Raw genomic sequence first — 16,146 nt, forward strand, 5'->3', positions numbered from 1 at the left:
ATTAGAAATTAGAGATTAGGATTTATAGTTTAGTTAGTGTTTTTTTTTATGTATATGTTTTTGTTAGGAATAGAATTGTTAAATATAGGAATTAGAAATTAAGAAAAAGAATGAAATAAAGAAAAAGAAGAAAGAAAAAGAATAGAGGAATGTTGATGTGTAAGTAGGGAATTTACGTGGCTTGTGGAGAAAAATTAGGAGGAAAATTTAGAAAAAAAAAAGAAATAGAAACTTAATATTCATCCTCATCTTTCTCCTCTCTCTTTTTCGTTCCCTCTCTCTACGCTACTCTCTCCCTCTCTGTAAATTTTCATCAGCCTCTGCTTCCTCTGTTCAACCACCAAGCTTCCACCGTGACAGCTCCGATCACTCCATCGTGTAACATGTAACACACTTCATCAATTCAAGCTATCAATTCCCTCTTTTTCCTCTCAATTTTAGAGCTTAGGTTGCAAACCCACATCCACTTATCTTTGGAAAATAGTTGAAATTAGAGGTTAGATTCCTCCATAACCTCTTCAATCATGTTTCTAAGTATAGTAGTGATGTTAATTTGATGTGTTTCTTTTTGGTTGGTTGAAAGTTAGGGTTCATAGAATTGGGGATTTTGTTGTTTTGATGCTTTGGTGTAATTTGGCTATTGAATTATGCAATTGGAATTATGATATGATAGTTAAGCATGAAAGTGATAAAAAAAATCTGATTTGTTTTTGGATTTCTTTTGTTGGAGAAATAGCTTGTTTGTAGGCTGTTCTGGTGTTGCTGTACTGATCAGTTTCGTCCCCTTTAACATGCTAGAATTTATGTTCTAAAAATTTTAATGCATACTATCAGGTCTCGGGAAGATGTCTGCAAAATTTCAGATCATTTCGTCAATGTTTGCTATTTTTAAAAATTCATGCTAAACAGTCGCCAGAATCTGCCACAAACTGGCAGGCTGTAGTAAAATGTTCATAACTCCCTAATCCCTTGGAATTTTGAGGAAAACCTTTTTTGTAATTAAAATAGACTCTTAGAGGTTTATTTTGGTGTAGGGCTCGACCCCTAGTTATCTCCGAGCTAAGTCAGTTTATTATATGAAGTTGATGTAATGCAGTCAATTTTTTTTAAAGCTTTAAAAGTTGGGAATAAAGGTTTTTATGCTAAAAGGGAGAAAGATAGATGTGATATTTGTGCTTTAAGTGTTTATTTATAATTTGTATATGTGATTGTTTGAAAAATTAGGTGAACCGAGTGCAAGCACAAGCGATAAGGGAAAAGGGCACCTCCAGGGTTGACTAAGCAAGTAATAGCGGTTTTTTTTTACGTGTACAGGTAGTGTACGCGTGTTCTAGAATTTAACTCCTTTAACTTCGATAAATATTACTATTTGTTTGTGTGATTCGTATGCTTATGACATAGAACTTAAAAAAAATGATTGTGTTGAATAATGTGAAAGTTGATATGAAATAGTTGCGTTGTGCCCCATTGCTTGAGTGAACCACAGGGTATAGTTGGCATGCCATAGGACAACAGTACTGCACACATGTTGATCACTCGTCTTCTGGATAACCGAAGCGATGGTCTATATGATATATCGATAGTTGAAATGTACCCTATATGGGTAATATATGACAGTTGCCTTGCATAGGCCATATGGAAGATTACAGTGTCCGATACGGACTAACATGATAGACGCCCTCATAGGGCTACAGATAGTGTTCGTGTACCCGTGTCCATCACTAAGCATAACTTGGGGGCTGAATGTGACTTTCTATTTTTTTGAAATAATATGGTTGTGCTTTGAATTCTTTAAACAATTATGTTTTCCTCAGGTATTATGTTATATATTGTTTCTGATTGATACGTGATAGATGGCTATTATTGAAAGTATTACATGATTAAATTGAATATGTGTTGTACGACATTCCAGGTAATAAAGTATTTACTTGTGATAGTGATATGGTTTGAAGTTGTAGAGGTTTTATTCTGGAATGCGATTACACTACGAGCTTTTCGAAGCTCACCCCCCTTTCTTCTCCCTCTTGCAGAGTATAGAAGCGAGTGAACTCGCTAGTTGGCAGCAGCACGTGTCAAGTCACCACCTCCCTTTTTGCTGGTACAGTCGTAGTTTACACGTGGCATGCTTAGATTATCTTTTGGTTGTAAATAGTTGGTTACAAATGTAAGGTTATAACCTTCTTTTTGCTAGTGGAGTTGTATATATGTCTATATAAACAGGTTAATGTTATTTTGTTATGTATAGTAGTAAATAGTCGTGTTATCAGGTTTAGTTTCTTTTATGATAGTATTGTATGTTGAGTGTTGCAAAATGGTTAAAAAAAAATAGGCAGGTTTTGTTTATCGATCGTACCGAAAGGTAACGTCACTTATTTGGTTAAAACTAACCGAGTAAGGGGTGTTACAATGGCTGAGAGAGTACTACTTTTGTAATGGACCTTACATTCCACTAATACTCCCTCCGTCCCAACTCAAGTTATTGACTTGTTTTCGACACGTGTTTTGGGAAAGTGATAATAGATACTCCTTCCGTCCCGGATAATTCGTCTCACTTTGACCGGGCATGGGTTTTAAGGAATGTAATGAAAAGTGAGTTGAGAAAGTTAGTGAAATGTGGGTCCTACTTTTATATATTACTTTTATAGTAAAATGTGAGTATGAATGAGTTAGTGGAATATGGGTCCACTACCAAAAATGGTAAAAGTGAAATGGGACAAATTATGTGGGACGGACCGAAATGAAAAAATGGGACAAATTATCCGGGACAAAGGGAGTAGTTAAGAAAAGTAAGAGAGAGAATAAAGTAGAAGTTGTTCTCTTCTACATTATTCTACATTATTATCTCTCTTACTTTACTTTCTCTCCACTATAACTACTCATTTTTTTCATTTTTCCAAAACAACGGCAAAAAAAAACAATCACATGAACTGGGATAGATGGGGTAATATATAAAAGTAGGACTCGCACTCTACTAAGAGCACTCGCAATAGTGTCGTCGATCGCGATCGGCAATTTTATCGACCCGATTGTGGGTGAAACAGTCGATCGCCGCCGTCGCCCACGCCCGTCGGGTAGGGCGCACCAATTGCGATCGGCGCCCTATCGGCGCTACAGCATCGACACCACCGATCCTCGATCGACTTTTAACTTTTTTATTTTTACACTCTATAAATACCTCATTTTTTTACCCTATTTCTTTACCTCCTCTCCAATCTCTTTCTCTCATCCAATATTTCTCTCTAAATCCTAAGCAAAAAATGAATTGGGGTTGGGTCCAAGGTGTTGGACGAGATAACTTCTTCAGCAACTAGTTTTTTTTTGCATTGTAATTTTTTAATGTTTTGATTTTGCCTTTAATTTATTTTATTTGATAACACAAAATCTTTTCTAAAATTATAAAAATAGTGTTGGTGTGAAAAATGGAGATGGACGGATTTATTTGGCATAATTTAGGCACTATTGCAGGTGACAGGGCTAGAAAATAAAATGCTAATGGGACATAAGGAAAATGAAGATAAGATGGATTGTAGTTTACTATTGTGAATGCTCTAACTCTTTCTACTGTTTTCATACATTTTTTAAAATTCATCTCAAATTAACTTATGATACTTAATTATGGCAAAGAAAGTAATATTATATTATTATATAATTTCCACTGTTATATTTACTAGCATGATAATAGGGTTTAGGGTTTTAGGGTTTAGATTCGACATAGATTGTTGTCAGCCGGACCACTCTAGCCCAAGAAAAGCAAGACAGAATCCATGGCCAACACAAGATTCCAAGAACATACTAAACCGAGATGAACTAACTATACTACTCCACTAGCTTATACTCCCTCCGTCCCATAAAAATATAGACATTGGATATGACATGGGAATTAAGACAAAATTGGTAAAGTAAGAGAAAGAAGAAGAATGGTACGATAAAGTAAGAGAGAGAAGGAGAATGGTACTTAAAGTAGAGTTAGTGGATAGTGAGATCTACATTATTAATGTGATATAACTTTCCATAAATGGAATGCACATGATTTTGTGTGACGGACGAAAATGGAAAGTACACATATTTTTATAGGACGGAGGGAGTATTAATACTACCAAGTTTATATCGTTAGTACTCCCGCTTACCATGAAATGTCGTCCAGTTTTTCCATTTTCCGTTCATGAAAAGTTATCCACTTTGCTTTTTTCTACTCCATTTTTGATAAATTGACCACACTTTCCACTAACTTTTTACACTCATATTATATTATAAAACTAATATAAAAATGTGGGACCCTCATTCCACTAACTTTTTATAACTCACTTTCTTCACATTTCTTAAAATTCGTGCTGAGTCAAACTTGGACAATATTTCATAGACTAAGGGTGTATTATTTAATGTCGTGATCAACTGTAGTATTCAAAGAAAAATAAAACAAAAGAAGCATACATGAAGACATAAATGAATTAATTGTATATAAGCCAAGAGCATTATGCTGTAATATTTATATAAATATAAATATATTGGAGTACATAAAGAAGAATGGAATAAAATAAAATAAAAAGTGTAGAATGAATGTATGATCAAGTAAACATGCCAAAACGAACGGGAACATCGGCTGCCTTGAGCCAATCCTCGCCATGCAGGAAAGGACCAACCGTGAACTTCAACACATCGTCCCTCTTCAACGTCTTATACCCTCCCCACTTCACCCTCTCCTTCATGCTCGCCCCCGCCCCCTTGTTGTTGAACTCCGCATAAAACAGCGTCTTCAACCCCAAGTCCCCGCTCCACTCCTTCCACCCCTCCGGAGCGATCACATCCCCGATCTCCGACTCCATTATTATCGTCCTCGAGTACTCCTTCCACGGCCTCCCGAGGAAGCTCTTCACTTTCGCCTTCTCCGGCTCCAGCTTCTCGTCCGCGAGAATCTTGCAGTTCTGCAGCACGATGCCGGTTGTCTCCCGCCTCTCCGCCCGCCCCTGCGCCGTCACCACGTTCTGCTGGCTCTCCAGCGGCTTTCTTAAGTATATATTGCAGTTTTGGAACATGGCCGCTGCGTCGCCGAAAATGAAGTCGACCGTGCCTGTGATGTAGCAGCTGCGGTAGAACTGCCTGTGCGCTTGGACGTAGAGCGTGCTCTTGTATCCTTCCATGCGGCAGTTCACAAATATCGAATGGTCCGATTGGACTCTGAGCGCCACCGCTTGATGCTTCTCTGGCCCGGCTGTGTTTCGGAACCCCAGCGACTGCGCCATGAATCCGTGTCCGATAGCAACTGCATGCAGTTAATGAACAGTTAGTAAAGTAAGACAGATACAGAAAAAAAAATTTAATATTTTTAGTGGCGAATTAGAGAGAAAAATGTTTGTGAAGGATTACCAAAGGATGCGGTCTCAAACGTTGTAACTCCGTCCACAAAATTCTTGCTTCCGGTGATGATGCTCTTCTGCGATCCGTCTCCATACATTGTCACGTTCGCCATGTCCTTGGCTACCACCACTGTCTCATCGTACACCCCTTCTTTCACGTATATCACATATCTGACGCACAAAAATAATAATCATACAACTTAACCCTTTAAAAATGTATTTACGCAGATAACTCATCTATCTTGAAGTTATCTCATCTAAAAATGTGTGTTCTTATCATGTTTTGCTTTATCTAAACATACCGTCCTTTGAAATTCTTAGGCATTGCGTTGAGCGCCGCGTTTATGGTTGCGAAATTCCCGGAATTATCCTTGGCCACGGTGACATTCGGCGTCAACTTTCCACCGTCATCTTTCAAGGATCTACGGTGGTGCTGGTGGTTGAAGCTCATGAGCCTCCGCTGGGACCCACCGGAGGCCTCCGCCTTTGTCAGCAGGGCGGAGACCTGCGACACGATGGAGAGCGTGTTGCTCCCGAGCATCTTCACGCTCTCCATAATCTTCTTCACCTTCTGCTTGTCCGCCCCCTCGGGGAAGCCGTCGATGCACGTCTGCTGGTACGAGATGACCGCGCTCAGCCAGTTGTTGAGCTCGTCCTTCGCCGTCGACATCTTCCCAATATCCTCCCCCTTGACAATCTCCATCGAGCTATTCAGCTCATCCTTAGCGTCCTTCATCAAAACAAGGCAGTCGTTCAGCCCGGCCTTTTTTATAGGCGCCTCGAACCCGACACCTTTGACCTGGTTGACCACGTCGTCAATCTCCTTTGAGGTCGCAACGAGCAAGGCGCGGAGCATGTCCATCGGTGTGGCGGATGCGTTGTTCTTCACCTCCTTAAGAATGCTCTCCTCGCATGTTTTTTTATAGTCGGTGTTGGCGCACACGGTCCTGACCATGTTCTGCGAGGTCTTGGGCTTGGGCGGGGGAGGCGGGGGGTGGTGGGCGGCGGCGGCTTTTTGGTTGTTGTGGTTGGTCTTGTAAATGGCGAAGCAGACAGCGGCGGCGAGGAGGAGGATGACGATGACGGAGAGGATGAAAGCGAGGATGAGGCGTTGCTTGAACTTCTTCTTCTTCTCCTCCTGCCGGCGCTGGGAGATGAGGTCGAAGTCTTGGAAGGCCATTGAGATTGATGGGTTGTTGCGGTGGTTGTGTTGTGGTTTTATTCTGCCTTGGCTGCGCGGTGGACTAAGCCAAGGCAGTTTTTTTCCCGATGAACGTTTTTGTGTGATTCATGGTTTGGTGTTTGGTTTATATTTGAGTTATTTGGATCATTGTGGATTGCGGGGGCGTGGATTGCAGTCGCGCATAGTTTAGCAAGTGATGCTCTGGATTGGAGGATTTTTAGGACTGAATTTCTTTTATTTATGGATGCTGCCTTTTTTTTTACTTCCGAAATTTATTCTCCTTTTCTACAAAAATATAAAGTAATGTATAGTAGTACTATATTTGTAGTACGCCAGTCATCAATAGTCAATCCATGAAGGATTATGGAGTAGTTTGCTAGGCATATAGTAGTATATGAATGGAGATATGGATTCAAGGTTTTTATAATACTCCCTCCCCTCTGTGCATAAAAATAAGAATTTTAAAAATGATCAACACAAATTATAATACAAAATTTGATAAAGTAAGAGAAAGATAAAAAGAAAAGTGTGTTCGTGAAAAATGAGTCTCTCACCTCATTAGAGAGAAAGAAATTTTCTTAAATAGAAAGTTTCTATCAATAAAAGACATACCAAAAGGAAAGAGTTTCTATTTTTAGACGACGGATGGAGTAAACAATTTGATGTGATTTGGTTTAAAATTTTTAATTTGATGTGTATGTTCTAGTATGTTTTAGAATTGCGGAATCTTTAAATGTATTTTAATTTATGTTTGAATATTATATTCTATTTTTAGATTTTTTAAAATTTTCAAGTTGTGTAATTTTTATTTCAATAAATAATATATTTAATAATATATAAGCATATTAACAAACAATTCTCATTATATTATATTTATAGTATAAATTACGATAAAGTGTTGTGAAGTTCATATGTTATTTAGATAAACTATATAAGTAGGATTGAATAAGTACACTGCTATAAGTGAATAGAGAATAATAGTACTCAATCTTTATAGTTCGAGTTTGTTGTAAAGACGGAAGTAAAATTACTACTTTGATATGATATTCATACGAAAATGAATTTGAATATGATATAAATGATAGAGAAACAACCAACACAAAAAGAGCATGGTAACCTACAATTTATCCAATCCCAAGCCCATCGAATCTACATTCCCAGTCCCGCAGTGTACCTCACACCAGTCAAAGGCAGCCACGTGTTCCCGATAATAAACTGAGCAACGGTAAAGTTAGCCGCTTCCGCCGAACTATTAAACACACGGTAGCCGGGCCACTTCACCCGGTCTTCCACTCTCGCACCCGGTCCGTAATTCATAAACTCGCCGAAGTAGAGCGTGTCAAGCGCGAAATCCTCGTTCCACTCGAGCCACCCCTTGGGCATGATCGCGCCGCTAATGTAGGACTGCATAATCACGGTCCGCGAATACATCTTCCACGGCCGCCCTAAATACGTCTCCGTTGTCGAGTTTACCAACTCCGGCACGGTCGTGATGTTGCAGAATTGGATCGAGAATCCCGTGGTCTCAAGCTGCTTCTGTCGGCCGTGGGCCGTGATCGCGTTCTTTTGCTTGTCGAGAGGCTTCCGAGCCACGATGTGGCAGCTCTGGAACACGACCGCGCCATCACCGAAGATGAAGTCGATAGTGCCCGTGATGTAGCATTCGCTGTAGAATTGGCGTTGGGAGTGGGCGTATAAGGTGTCTTGGTAGCCGTAGAAAGCGCAATGGTGTAGGACCGATAGGTCGGAGTCGGAAAGGAAGGCGACCGCTTGTTCCTTCTCCGGCCCGGCCGTGTTCTCGAAGGTTATGTCCCGTGCGAAGAACCCTTTCCCCTTCACACCTGCGAAATGTACATGCCTTGCTTGAGTATATTTATACTACAAATTCACATTATTTGAAATTGGAGGGATCATACACAAATGGAAAAGGCCACCAATCATAAATTGAGTGAACTTATTGAGACAACAAAAAAAAGACCAAAACAATTACTACTAAACAATGTCAATTTCAAATGACTTCCACGGAGTATTAAAAACAATGTCATAAATGGTCTAATTTCGAATATTTGTATATTTAAATGCGTATAACCCTATTTTTATCTATCTACCTAATCTTATATAGTACTTCGAGGAAGTAAATTATTATCTCAAAAAAAGTTAAAAGATCTTACTGAATGTGGCGGAGCTGTAGGTGCGCCAGCCGTCGACGTAGTTCCGATTGCCCGTAATAACCGTAAAATTCACTCCATCTCCAAACATCATTATATTCCATTTGTCCTTATTAATCACCACATATTCTTGGTAGACACCTTTTTTTACGTGTATAATAAATCTTTCGCTTCTACGCTCCGGGGCTGCATCAACAGCATCCATAATCCTAGTGAAATCCCCCGTCCCATCGGCAGCCACCACCACATGCTCGACCGTCTTATTGGTCGAGCCATCAAGGAGACGCTGGTCGTGAGATTTTAACCAATTGGGGAGATTCTTACTAGAGATTTGTTTGTTGCCGCCGCGGAATGGTGTAGTAGTTATGGGCTTAATGTTTAAAAGAAGACTATACACTGATGAGGTGATTCGGTCTAGAATGCCACCAACCACACCTTTGATAATATCATTTATGTCATCAAATCCTTCTTTGCAAGTTTCTTGATTGACCAGTGCTCCACTCAACCATGTTAGCATATCGGCGTTCACATTCCCGGTGACGCTGTCATTGCCTGCGAATTGTTTAAATCCATAATATAATTCGGATTATTTATTGTCTGGTATTCCCTCTGTTCCATAGTAGTAAAATCATTTCATTTTCTTCACTCATTTTGAGAAAATGATAATAATAAATAGTTTAAGTGGATAAAAAGTCTAGTAACACAGATAATAGCGTAGATAAGACCTACATTATTTTTTTTTAAACTTTACTCTTTTTCCACTTTAACTAATGAGTGCAGAAAATAAAATGATTTTATTAATGTGGAATGAAGAAAGTATAAAATAAAATCTAAATGTATTAGAAGCTAATGGTTCAATTTGAGAACTATGTTAAATGAAAACTTAATGAGTTTGACGGAAAAATTTTTATCAGTTGTCAACTTATATATTTTGTGCTTTGATAAATATTCAAGTTTTATTTTAAAGATAGTTCTCAATTTAGAATAAGGGTAATATACTTATGTAAGAGCAATGCAGTAAGTAAATGAAAGTAGGCAAAAATGGGATGAAAAAAAAGTAGTCCTACCAGTGGGGTTGAGTGAAGCAGAAAGAGTCTGGGTCAACTGATCGACGGAGAGATCCATGAGAAGAAGGCAATCGGAGACGGCATTACGCAGACGGAAATCGGAAAATATTAAGATGGGGAAGCGGGACACCTTGGAGATCAGTTGCCGGATTATTTCAATGGTGAACCTCACTGATGCCGCAAATTCCGACGCCGGAACCTTCAAATGCTGGCAGCTCACACAGCTAAAAATCGTCGCTAAAACAAGAATTTTCAACAAAGTTGAGGCCATATTTATTGATGAATTTGCTGTAATTGAATGGAGAGAGCGGGGTATGGTTATATACTTATATATGACTATGAGAACATGCACTAAGAAATGCTTAATTGAGATTGAGAACTGGTAAAATGCATTAAATAAATGGCTAATAATTAGGCTGGCTGGATTAGATTGTATTAATCACTATACCCTGTCAACCGTTAATTGTTTCAATTAGTCTCATTTACTTTATAAGTAGTACTATTTTTAATTATGAATTCTATATCCTATAATTTTTTACTTACTCAAATTTTCTTATAAAATTCATATATAAAAATATGATTCATATTTTATTAATTTTTCCACCGACTATTAGCTAAATTGAACTTGGATACAATTATGATTCTGGTCATTCAAATTATGACTCTAAACTTTAAGATTGTGGGCTAATTTGGAAGGTCAACTGGACTTATAACAAACAACTGCACGTATAATTGAATGTATATATACTCAAAATATAATATATATCCTCTGACTCGTAAAAATATGTGAAAATATGTGCACTTTTCGTTTTCATCCGTCCCACAAAAATATGAGTATTTCCATTTATGGAAAATCATTCCAATTTATTATCTATATATATCAAGTTATTTACAACTTATACCACTATTAAAACACTAATAATAATAGGATCTCACAATCCACTGACACTACTTTAACTACCTTCTCTTCCTCTCTTTTTACTTAACCAATTTTATCTTAATTCTATCGTCATATCATATGCCTATATTTCTATGGGACGGAAGGTATAAGACAAAAAGTAACCTTTTTTTTAAATGATTTTGGTTGTGTTTAACTTTTACAAAATGAGCCGTATAACTTAAAAATATGTATTCAAACGACATTTAGATATATTTTTTTAAAAAAAAACTTATTATATTAAGTAACTTTCAGAAATGTAAATAATTAAGTTCGAAACAAAATAATAAGGGATCACTCTTTTCGCATCAAATATTCAAACCTATTGGGTTTGTGCTAATTTAGGATCAACCATATTTAATTGTAAGTAAGTTGGAACTTTTTAAAGGAAAATTTCCAGTTCAATCCTATTGTTACTTTGTTAGTCTATTAGGACTAATTTATGGGTTTTTAATTTGTTGACTAATGAGACATTCTTAAAAGAGAAAATACATAATGTATTTGGGTCTAAATGACGATGAGGAAATACTATGGATAGATAAGCATGTATTAATAATGTTGTTTCAACAAGAAGGTTAATTTTCTGTAAGAGAAAAAAGGGCCGGCCAGTATTATCAAGTGGCTTCTCGTGTTTGAAAATTGTCAATAGTATTTTGCATGTTTTACTACTTTACAGAAACACATTATATATGTACTCCATATATTTATGATATTGTTAAATCCTTCACAAAATACGAAGTACTCCCTCGTCCCACAAAGATTGTCCCATTTTTTTCATTTTCGTCCGTCCCATAAAATTTGTCTCATTTTACTTTTTTATCATTTTTTGTAATGGACTACATATTTCACTAACTCATTCCTATTTATATTTTATTATAAAACTAATATATAAAAGTAGAATTCACATTTCACTTAACTTTTTCAACTCACTTTTCATTACATTTCTTAAAACCCGTGTCCGGTCAAAGTGAGACAATCTTTATGGGACAGAAGGAGTATCAGATATAAAACATACTTCGTCCCAGCTGTCACATTAAAATTAAAACATTTTCTTCTTCGATTTTCTCATTAATAATGAAATATTTCCTAAAATAAAAATAACACTATATCTACTTTTTTCTCTATATTAATTTATGCTCTCTTTTTATTAATTTACAAACATGACTACTTAAAATTTCGTAATCGAAAAGCAAATGTTTCATATTTAATTGAATGGATGGAATATATACTATTATGAAAATTCAATAATTTTTTGTTTAATTCGTTTTGTTTGCACAATACTTTCTCTTATTAATTTATTATTGTCTCTTACTATCCTTTGTAAAAATACTTTAATTTAGTCTTTTATAATTGTCCCACATGAATTTAATATAAAAAATATACTTCCTCAGTTCTATAGAAATAGATCATTTAGGGTTGACAAGGGTTTTAATGTATAATTGCTAAAGTAAAAGAGAATGAGAAAAAGTAGTTGAAATTGTGTGAGGATAGTGGGGTCCATAAAAGAGAAAGTACTCCCCCGTCTCATTCAAGATGACCACATTTCCTTTTTTCTTTGTCCCAATCAAGATGACCATTTTCTAATTTTGGAAATAACCTCCCCTCTCCTCATTAAAATATCCAACTACATTTTTCCTCTCTACTTTATTTCACCTAACAACACTTCCTAAAATCACGTGTCACTCAAGAATGTGATCATCTTGAATGTGACGAAGGGAGTAAAAGAGAAGGAGAAAAATGTTGTCATAAATGGATATGGACTATTTTTATGGGACGGACGAAAAAGGAAATATGATTTATTTCTATTGGACTAAGGAAGTACTAAGAAAATGAATATAATAATTTAGTGAAATATAAATTCTATTTGTATATATTAGTTTTATATAAATTATTGAGGAAATGAGTTATTAGAATATAAAATTTGTTTCTAAAAAATATTAAAAATAAAATAAAACATTTAATCTAAAACACAATACTAGTTCAGTATCTTTATATTCAATGTTATATCTATGCCAGCTGGTACATTTTTCACATATTCCTTCTCGTCTAATTGCATAGTGCATTAGGTTATGTGTGTTTGGCCTTGAGTCCTACTGTATAGTCAATTCGTTTCTTAAAAAATAGGGACAATATTTAAAATGATACAGATTTTAATAAATAATTGGTAAAGTAAATAGAGATAAAAAGAAAATTTGGTTGGATAATTGTTAGTTAAGAATGAGACACACCTCATTAAAGAGAAAAAAAACTCCTTAAATAGAGTTGATCCAATTTTAAAGGACATTTCAAAATGACAAATGTGATATATTTTTAAGAGACAGATGGAGTACTTCGGTGTACTTGAGCATTTTTCATATACATATACATATACACTTTAATCTCAACTATCAGTATAAGAAATTGTAAGCAAAAATTATACTTACTATATACTCCATCCGTCAGGGAAATATTGTCCAGTTTTGTCGTTTTGGTCCATCCACAAAAAAATTTCCACTTTGCTTTTTTTCTATTTTTTAGTAAATAGACTTCACTTTCCACTAACTCTTTACACTCACATTTTATTATAAAACTAATATATAAGTGTGTGATCCTTACTCTACTAACTTTTCCAACTCATTTTTCTTCACATTTTCTAAAACTCATGTCGAGTCAAGCTTGGACAATATTTCATGGACGGAGTGAGTAATAAATACACAACAATGTTGAAATATAATAAATATGAAACAATTATCACAAAATATAATGTTCAAATGTTAATTCATAGGAGATCAAAACCTATCACAATACTGCATTCAACAAAAGAGTAATTACTCATAAGTTTTGAAAAACTTATTTATACATTATATTAATGGTAGAATTAAACGAACATCATTAAAGTTCTTTGTCTAAAATAGATCCACTCACATTATAAAATTCAATTTATTAATTAATTAAATTCCTAACTTATTAACAAACATACTACAAAATATCAATATTATGGAGGTTATAAATTTGGAGAAGTGAAAAGTGGGGAAAATGAAAAGTTTTTGGAAGATGGTTATTGAAAAGGTTTTGGAATAGGAACCTCATACTTTTATTTGGACTCAAAATATATTGTATTTGGTTGCTACTAGATATACATTCATTATCGTATTATAATTTAATTTAATATTAGAATAATTAAAAAACTATTAGAATCAATCAAACCCAAAAACATCACGTATCATGCAAATAAATAACTTTCAAAAATATATTAGACTAGTTATAATTTCTATGCAATAAATAATCAAAACAATAAATAAATATTTTGAATAATACTCCCTCCGTCTCATAGAAATAAGTCATATTTCATTTTTAGTCTGTCCCATATAAATAGTTCATATCCATTTATAGTAACATTTTTTCTTATTCTTTTTTACTTTATCATTTATGGTCTCACCACCCCGTACACAATTTTAACTATATTTTCTCCTTCTCTCTTGCTTTACTAATTACACATTAAAACTCGCATCAATCATAAAAGAGTCTATTTCTATGGGACGGATGGAGTATTTAGTAATAAAATTAAATAAGAATTAAAGAAATTAAATTATATTATGTTCAGTTTAGCAAGAGAAGCGATACTTCCATATGACTCAAACCTACATATAGACATATATAAAAAATATAAGAAACTGGCAATTAATAATTTCAATATAAATATGACATGGGTCAAATATAATTTACACAATTTTATTTGCACAATACAAGTTGAATTATAGAATAAAATTTAATTTCCTATTCGTATTTTATTTTAGTTACTATTTACTGTGAAAAGTTAACACCAACCATATCTGCTTTTTCAATGTCACTTTTTTGGAATTCATTGTGGAGTCTGCTTTATATAAGCCCATCATAATAAGTACAAATACTATCATCCTCCTTCATTAAATGTTCAATTTTTATTATTTTTCATCCATCCGCTAATAAATATCTTATTTCACTTTTACTATATTTAATAAGGGAAACATATATTCCAATAACTCATTTCACTCACATTTTATTACAAAACTAGTACTCCCTCCGTCCCTATGTAGTTGAGTCATATTCCTTTTTGAGTTGTTCCACTGTAGCTGAGTCATTTCTTTTTTGGCAAAAAGTATTTTACCCTCTTTTACTTTACTCTCTCTTCATCTCTGTACCTTTTTCCTTTCTACTTTATTCTCCTTTTACTTAACTCATTTAAAACATTTTTTCTTAAATCCCGTGCCGAAAAGCAATGCCTCTACTACAGAGGAACGAGAGGAGTATATAAAAATATGCCACACATCTCACTAACTTTTTCTACCCACTTCACTTATAAAGTCAAACAACTTCTTAAAACCCTTGCCGGTCAGATATGAGACATTTAATCATAGACATGGGGAGTAGCATAATGCTAATTTGGGCATACACCCATAGGATTGACATTCTCCACGATTCAAGTATGTCCGATGATCTTATCGAGGGACAACCTTTTCGTTGAATCCTTGAAGCTGCGCAAAAAGGCCGGGCAATCAGAAGTGAAGAAAAGTAAAGAAACCAACACCCTATGTGAGAGTGAGAAGGAAAATTACCCTACTAATGAGATCTTAGCAATCGATGGCTACCACCACTGATACAATTGGCTCTAAGCATGGTTTGGTTTCACCATTGAGGAAAAACATAGACACCTATCCCCTGCAAGATTGAAGCTCCGATAACACATCTCATTAGCTGTTTGGCCCCTCTTTCACTACTTTGTGTTGTGTTGTGTTGCTAGGCTCAAACCCCACTTTAGTTTTCTTGCCGAGACCACGAGATGAGATTTGGTGTTAATAGTTAGGTCGGAAAATGAAATCAAGAAGAGAGTATTTATTAACAAAAGTACAAAAATAATGAGATAGACCATAATACTATGTATTTTTTTATAATTAAATTATAAGAGTGTAGGTGAGATGATTAATTATAAAATACCATCTAATCTTAATATTATGAGGCATATCAAGATATATTGCTGTGTCGAACTTTTGGAAAAATTGCAGCTGAGCAAGAGGTAATATTAACCATAACCTTTAATCATGAGTAATCATGGCAATGGTCCCAAACCGTGGCGAAGCCACATTGGGACCAGGGGGCTCCTGGTCCCCCATCAAATTTTCTCCTACCTATATATTGTATATGTAGATCCTTTTTAACATGTGAATTTAATAGCCTAGTTGGTTATAAGGTGCGTCTCCTGTCTAAATTGCTTGTTATAATTTATATTTTCATTGATATTTTCTATATTGACATTTAAACATCATAAAAAATTCATTTCCATCCATTATATTTACGTAAAATTTATATATCAAATTCTAGCTTTCGACATCATGAACATAAAAAAATATGTGATGACTATTAATAGTAATTTGGACCACATCCTAAAACTTCTGGATTCGGCACTGGTCCCAAAGGATTA

At 35.3% G+C, this 16,146-nt stretch overlaps 2 protein-coding genes and 1 long non-coding RNA gene across 3 annotated transcripts; 1 reads left to right on the forward strand and 2 right to left on the reverse strand.

Annotated features, from left to right (window-relative positions):
* The first annotated feature begins 229 nt into the window (after positions 1 to 229).
* On the forward strand, positions 230 to 2,272 carry LOC121783380. The gene is made up of 3 exons (XR_006046561.1): positions 230 to 496; positions 1,225 to 1,314; positions 2,031 to 2,272. It is a non-coding gene; the product is annotated as an uncharacterized LOC121783380 (long non-coding RNA).
* A 2,203-nt stretch (positions 2,273 to 4,475) lies between these two features.
* Positions 4,476 to 6,613, reverse strand: LOC121784033 (pectinesterase-like). The gene is made up of 3 exons (XM_042182217.1): positions 5,657 to 6,613; positions 5,365 to 5,525; positions 4,476 to 5,260 (listed from the first exon to the last, which is right to left on the reverse strand). Exons 1-3 carry the CDS (start codon positions 6,532 to 6,534, stop codon positions 4,566 to 4,568), a joined length of 1,734 nt encoding a protein of 577 aa, XP_042038151.1. The 5' UTR covers positions 6,535 to 6,613; the 3' UTR covers positions 4,476 to 4,565.
* Positions 6,614 to 7,686: 1,073 nt separating this feature from the next.
* LOC121784360 (pectinesterase/pectinesterase inhibitor PPE8B-like) lies at positions 7,687 to 10,043 on the reverse strand. The gene is made up of 3 exons (XM_042182511.1): positions 9,773 to 10,043; positions 8,709 to 9,257; positions 7,687 to 8,378 (listed from the first exon to the last, which is right to left on the reverse strand). Exons 1-3 carry the CDS (start codon positions 10,041 to 10,043, stop codon positions 7,687 to 7,689), a joined length of 1,512 nt encoding a protein of 503 aa, XP_042038445.1.
* Positions 10,044 to 16,146: the final 6,103 nt, after the last annotated feature.

The sequence above is a fragment of the Salvia splendens genome, chromosome 21 (assembly GCF_004379255.2).
Source record: "Salvia splendens isolate huo1 chromosome 21, SspV2, whole genome shotgun sequence".
In the NCBI taxonomy this organism is placed as follows: domain Eukaryota; kingdom Viridiplantae; phylum Streptophyta; class Magnoliopsida; order Lamiales; family Lamiaceae; genus Salvia; species Salvia splendens.

Bases quoted from the DNA above. Each gene is read 5' to 3' on its own strand.
- LOC121784033 (XM_042182217.1), bottom strand. From the start codon at position 6,534: ATGGCCTTCCAAGACTTCGACCTCATCTCCCAGCGCCGGCAGGAGGAG. The intron at 5,526-5,656 runs GTATGTTTAGAT...TTTGTGCGTCAG, and splicing joins CCTAAGAATTTCAAAGGACG to ATATGTGATATACGTGAAAG. The intron at 5,261-5,364 runs GTAATCCTTCAC...AACTGCATGCAG, and splicing joins GTTTGAGACCGCATCCTTTG to TTGCTATCGGACACGGATTC.
- LOC121784360 (XM_042182511.1), bottom strand. From the start codon at position 10,043: ATGGCCTCAACTTTGTTGAAAATTCTTGTTTTAGCGACGATTTTTAGC. The intron at 9,258-9,772 runs GTAGGACTACTT...AACAATTCGCAG, and splicing joins TGCTTCACTCAACCCCACTG to GCAATGACAGCGTCACCGGG. The intron at 8,379-8,708 runs GTAAGATCTTTT...TACATTTCGCAG, and splicing joins CTACAGCTCCGCCACATTCA to GTGTGAAGGGGAAAGGGTTC.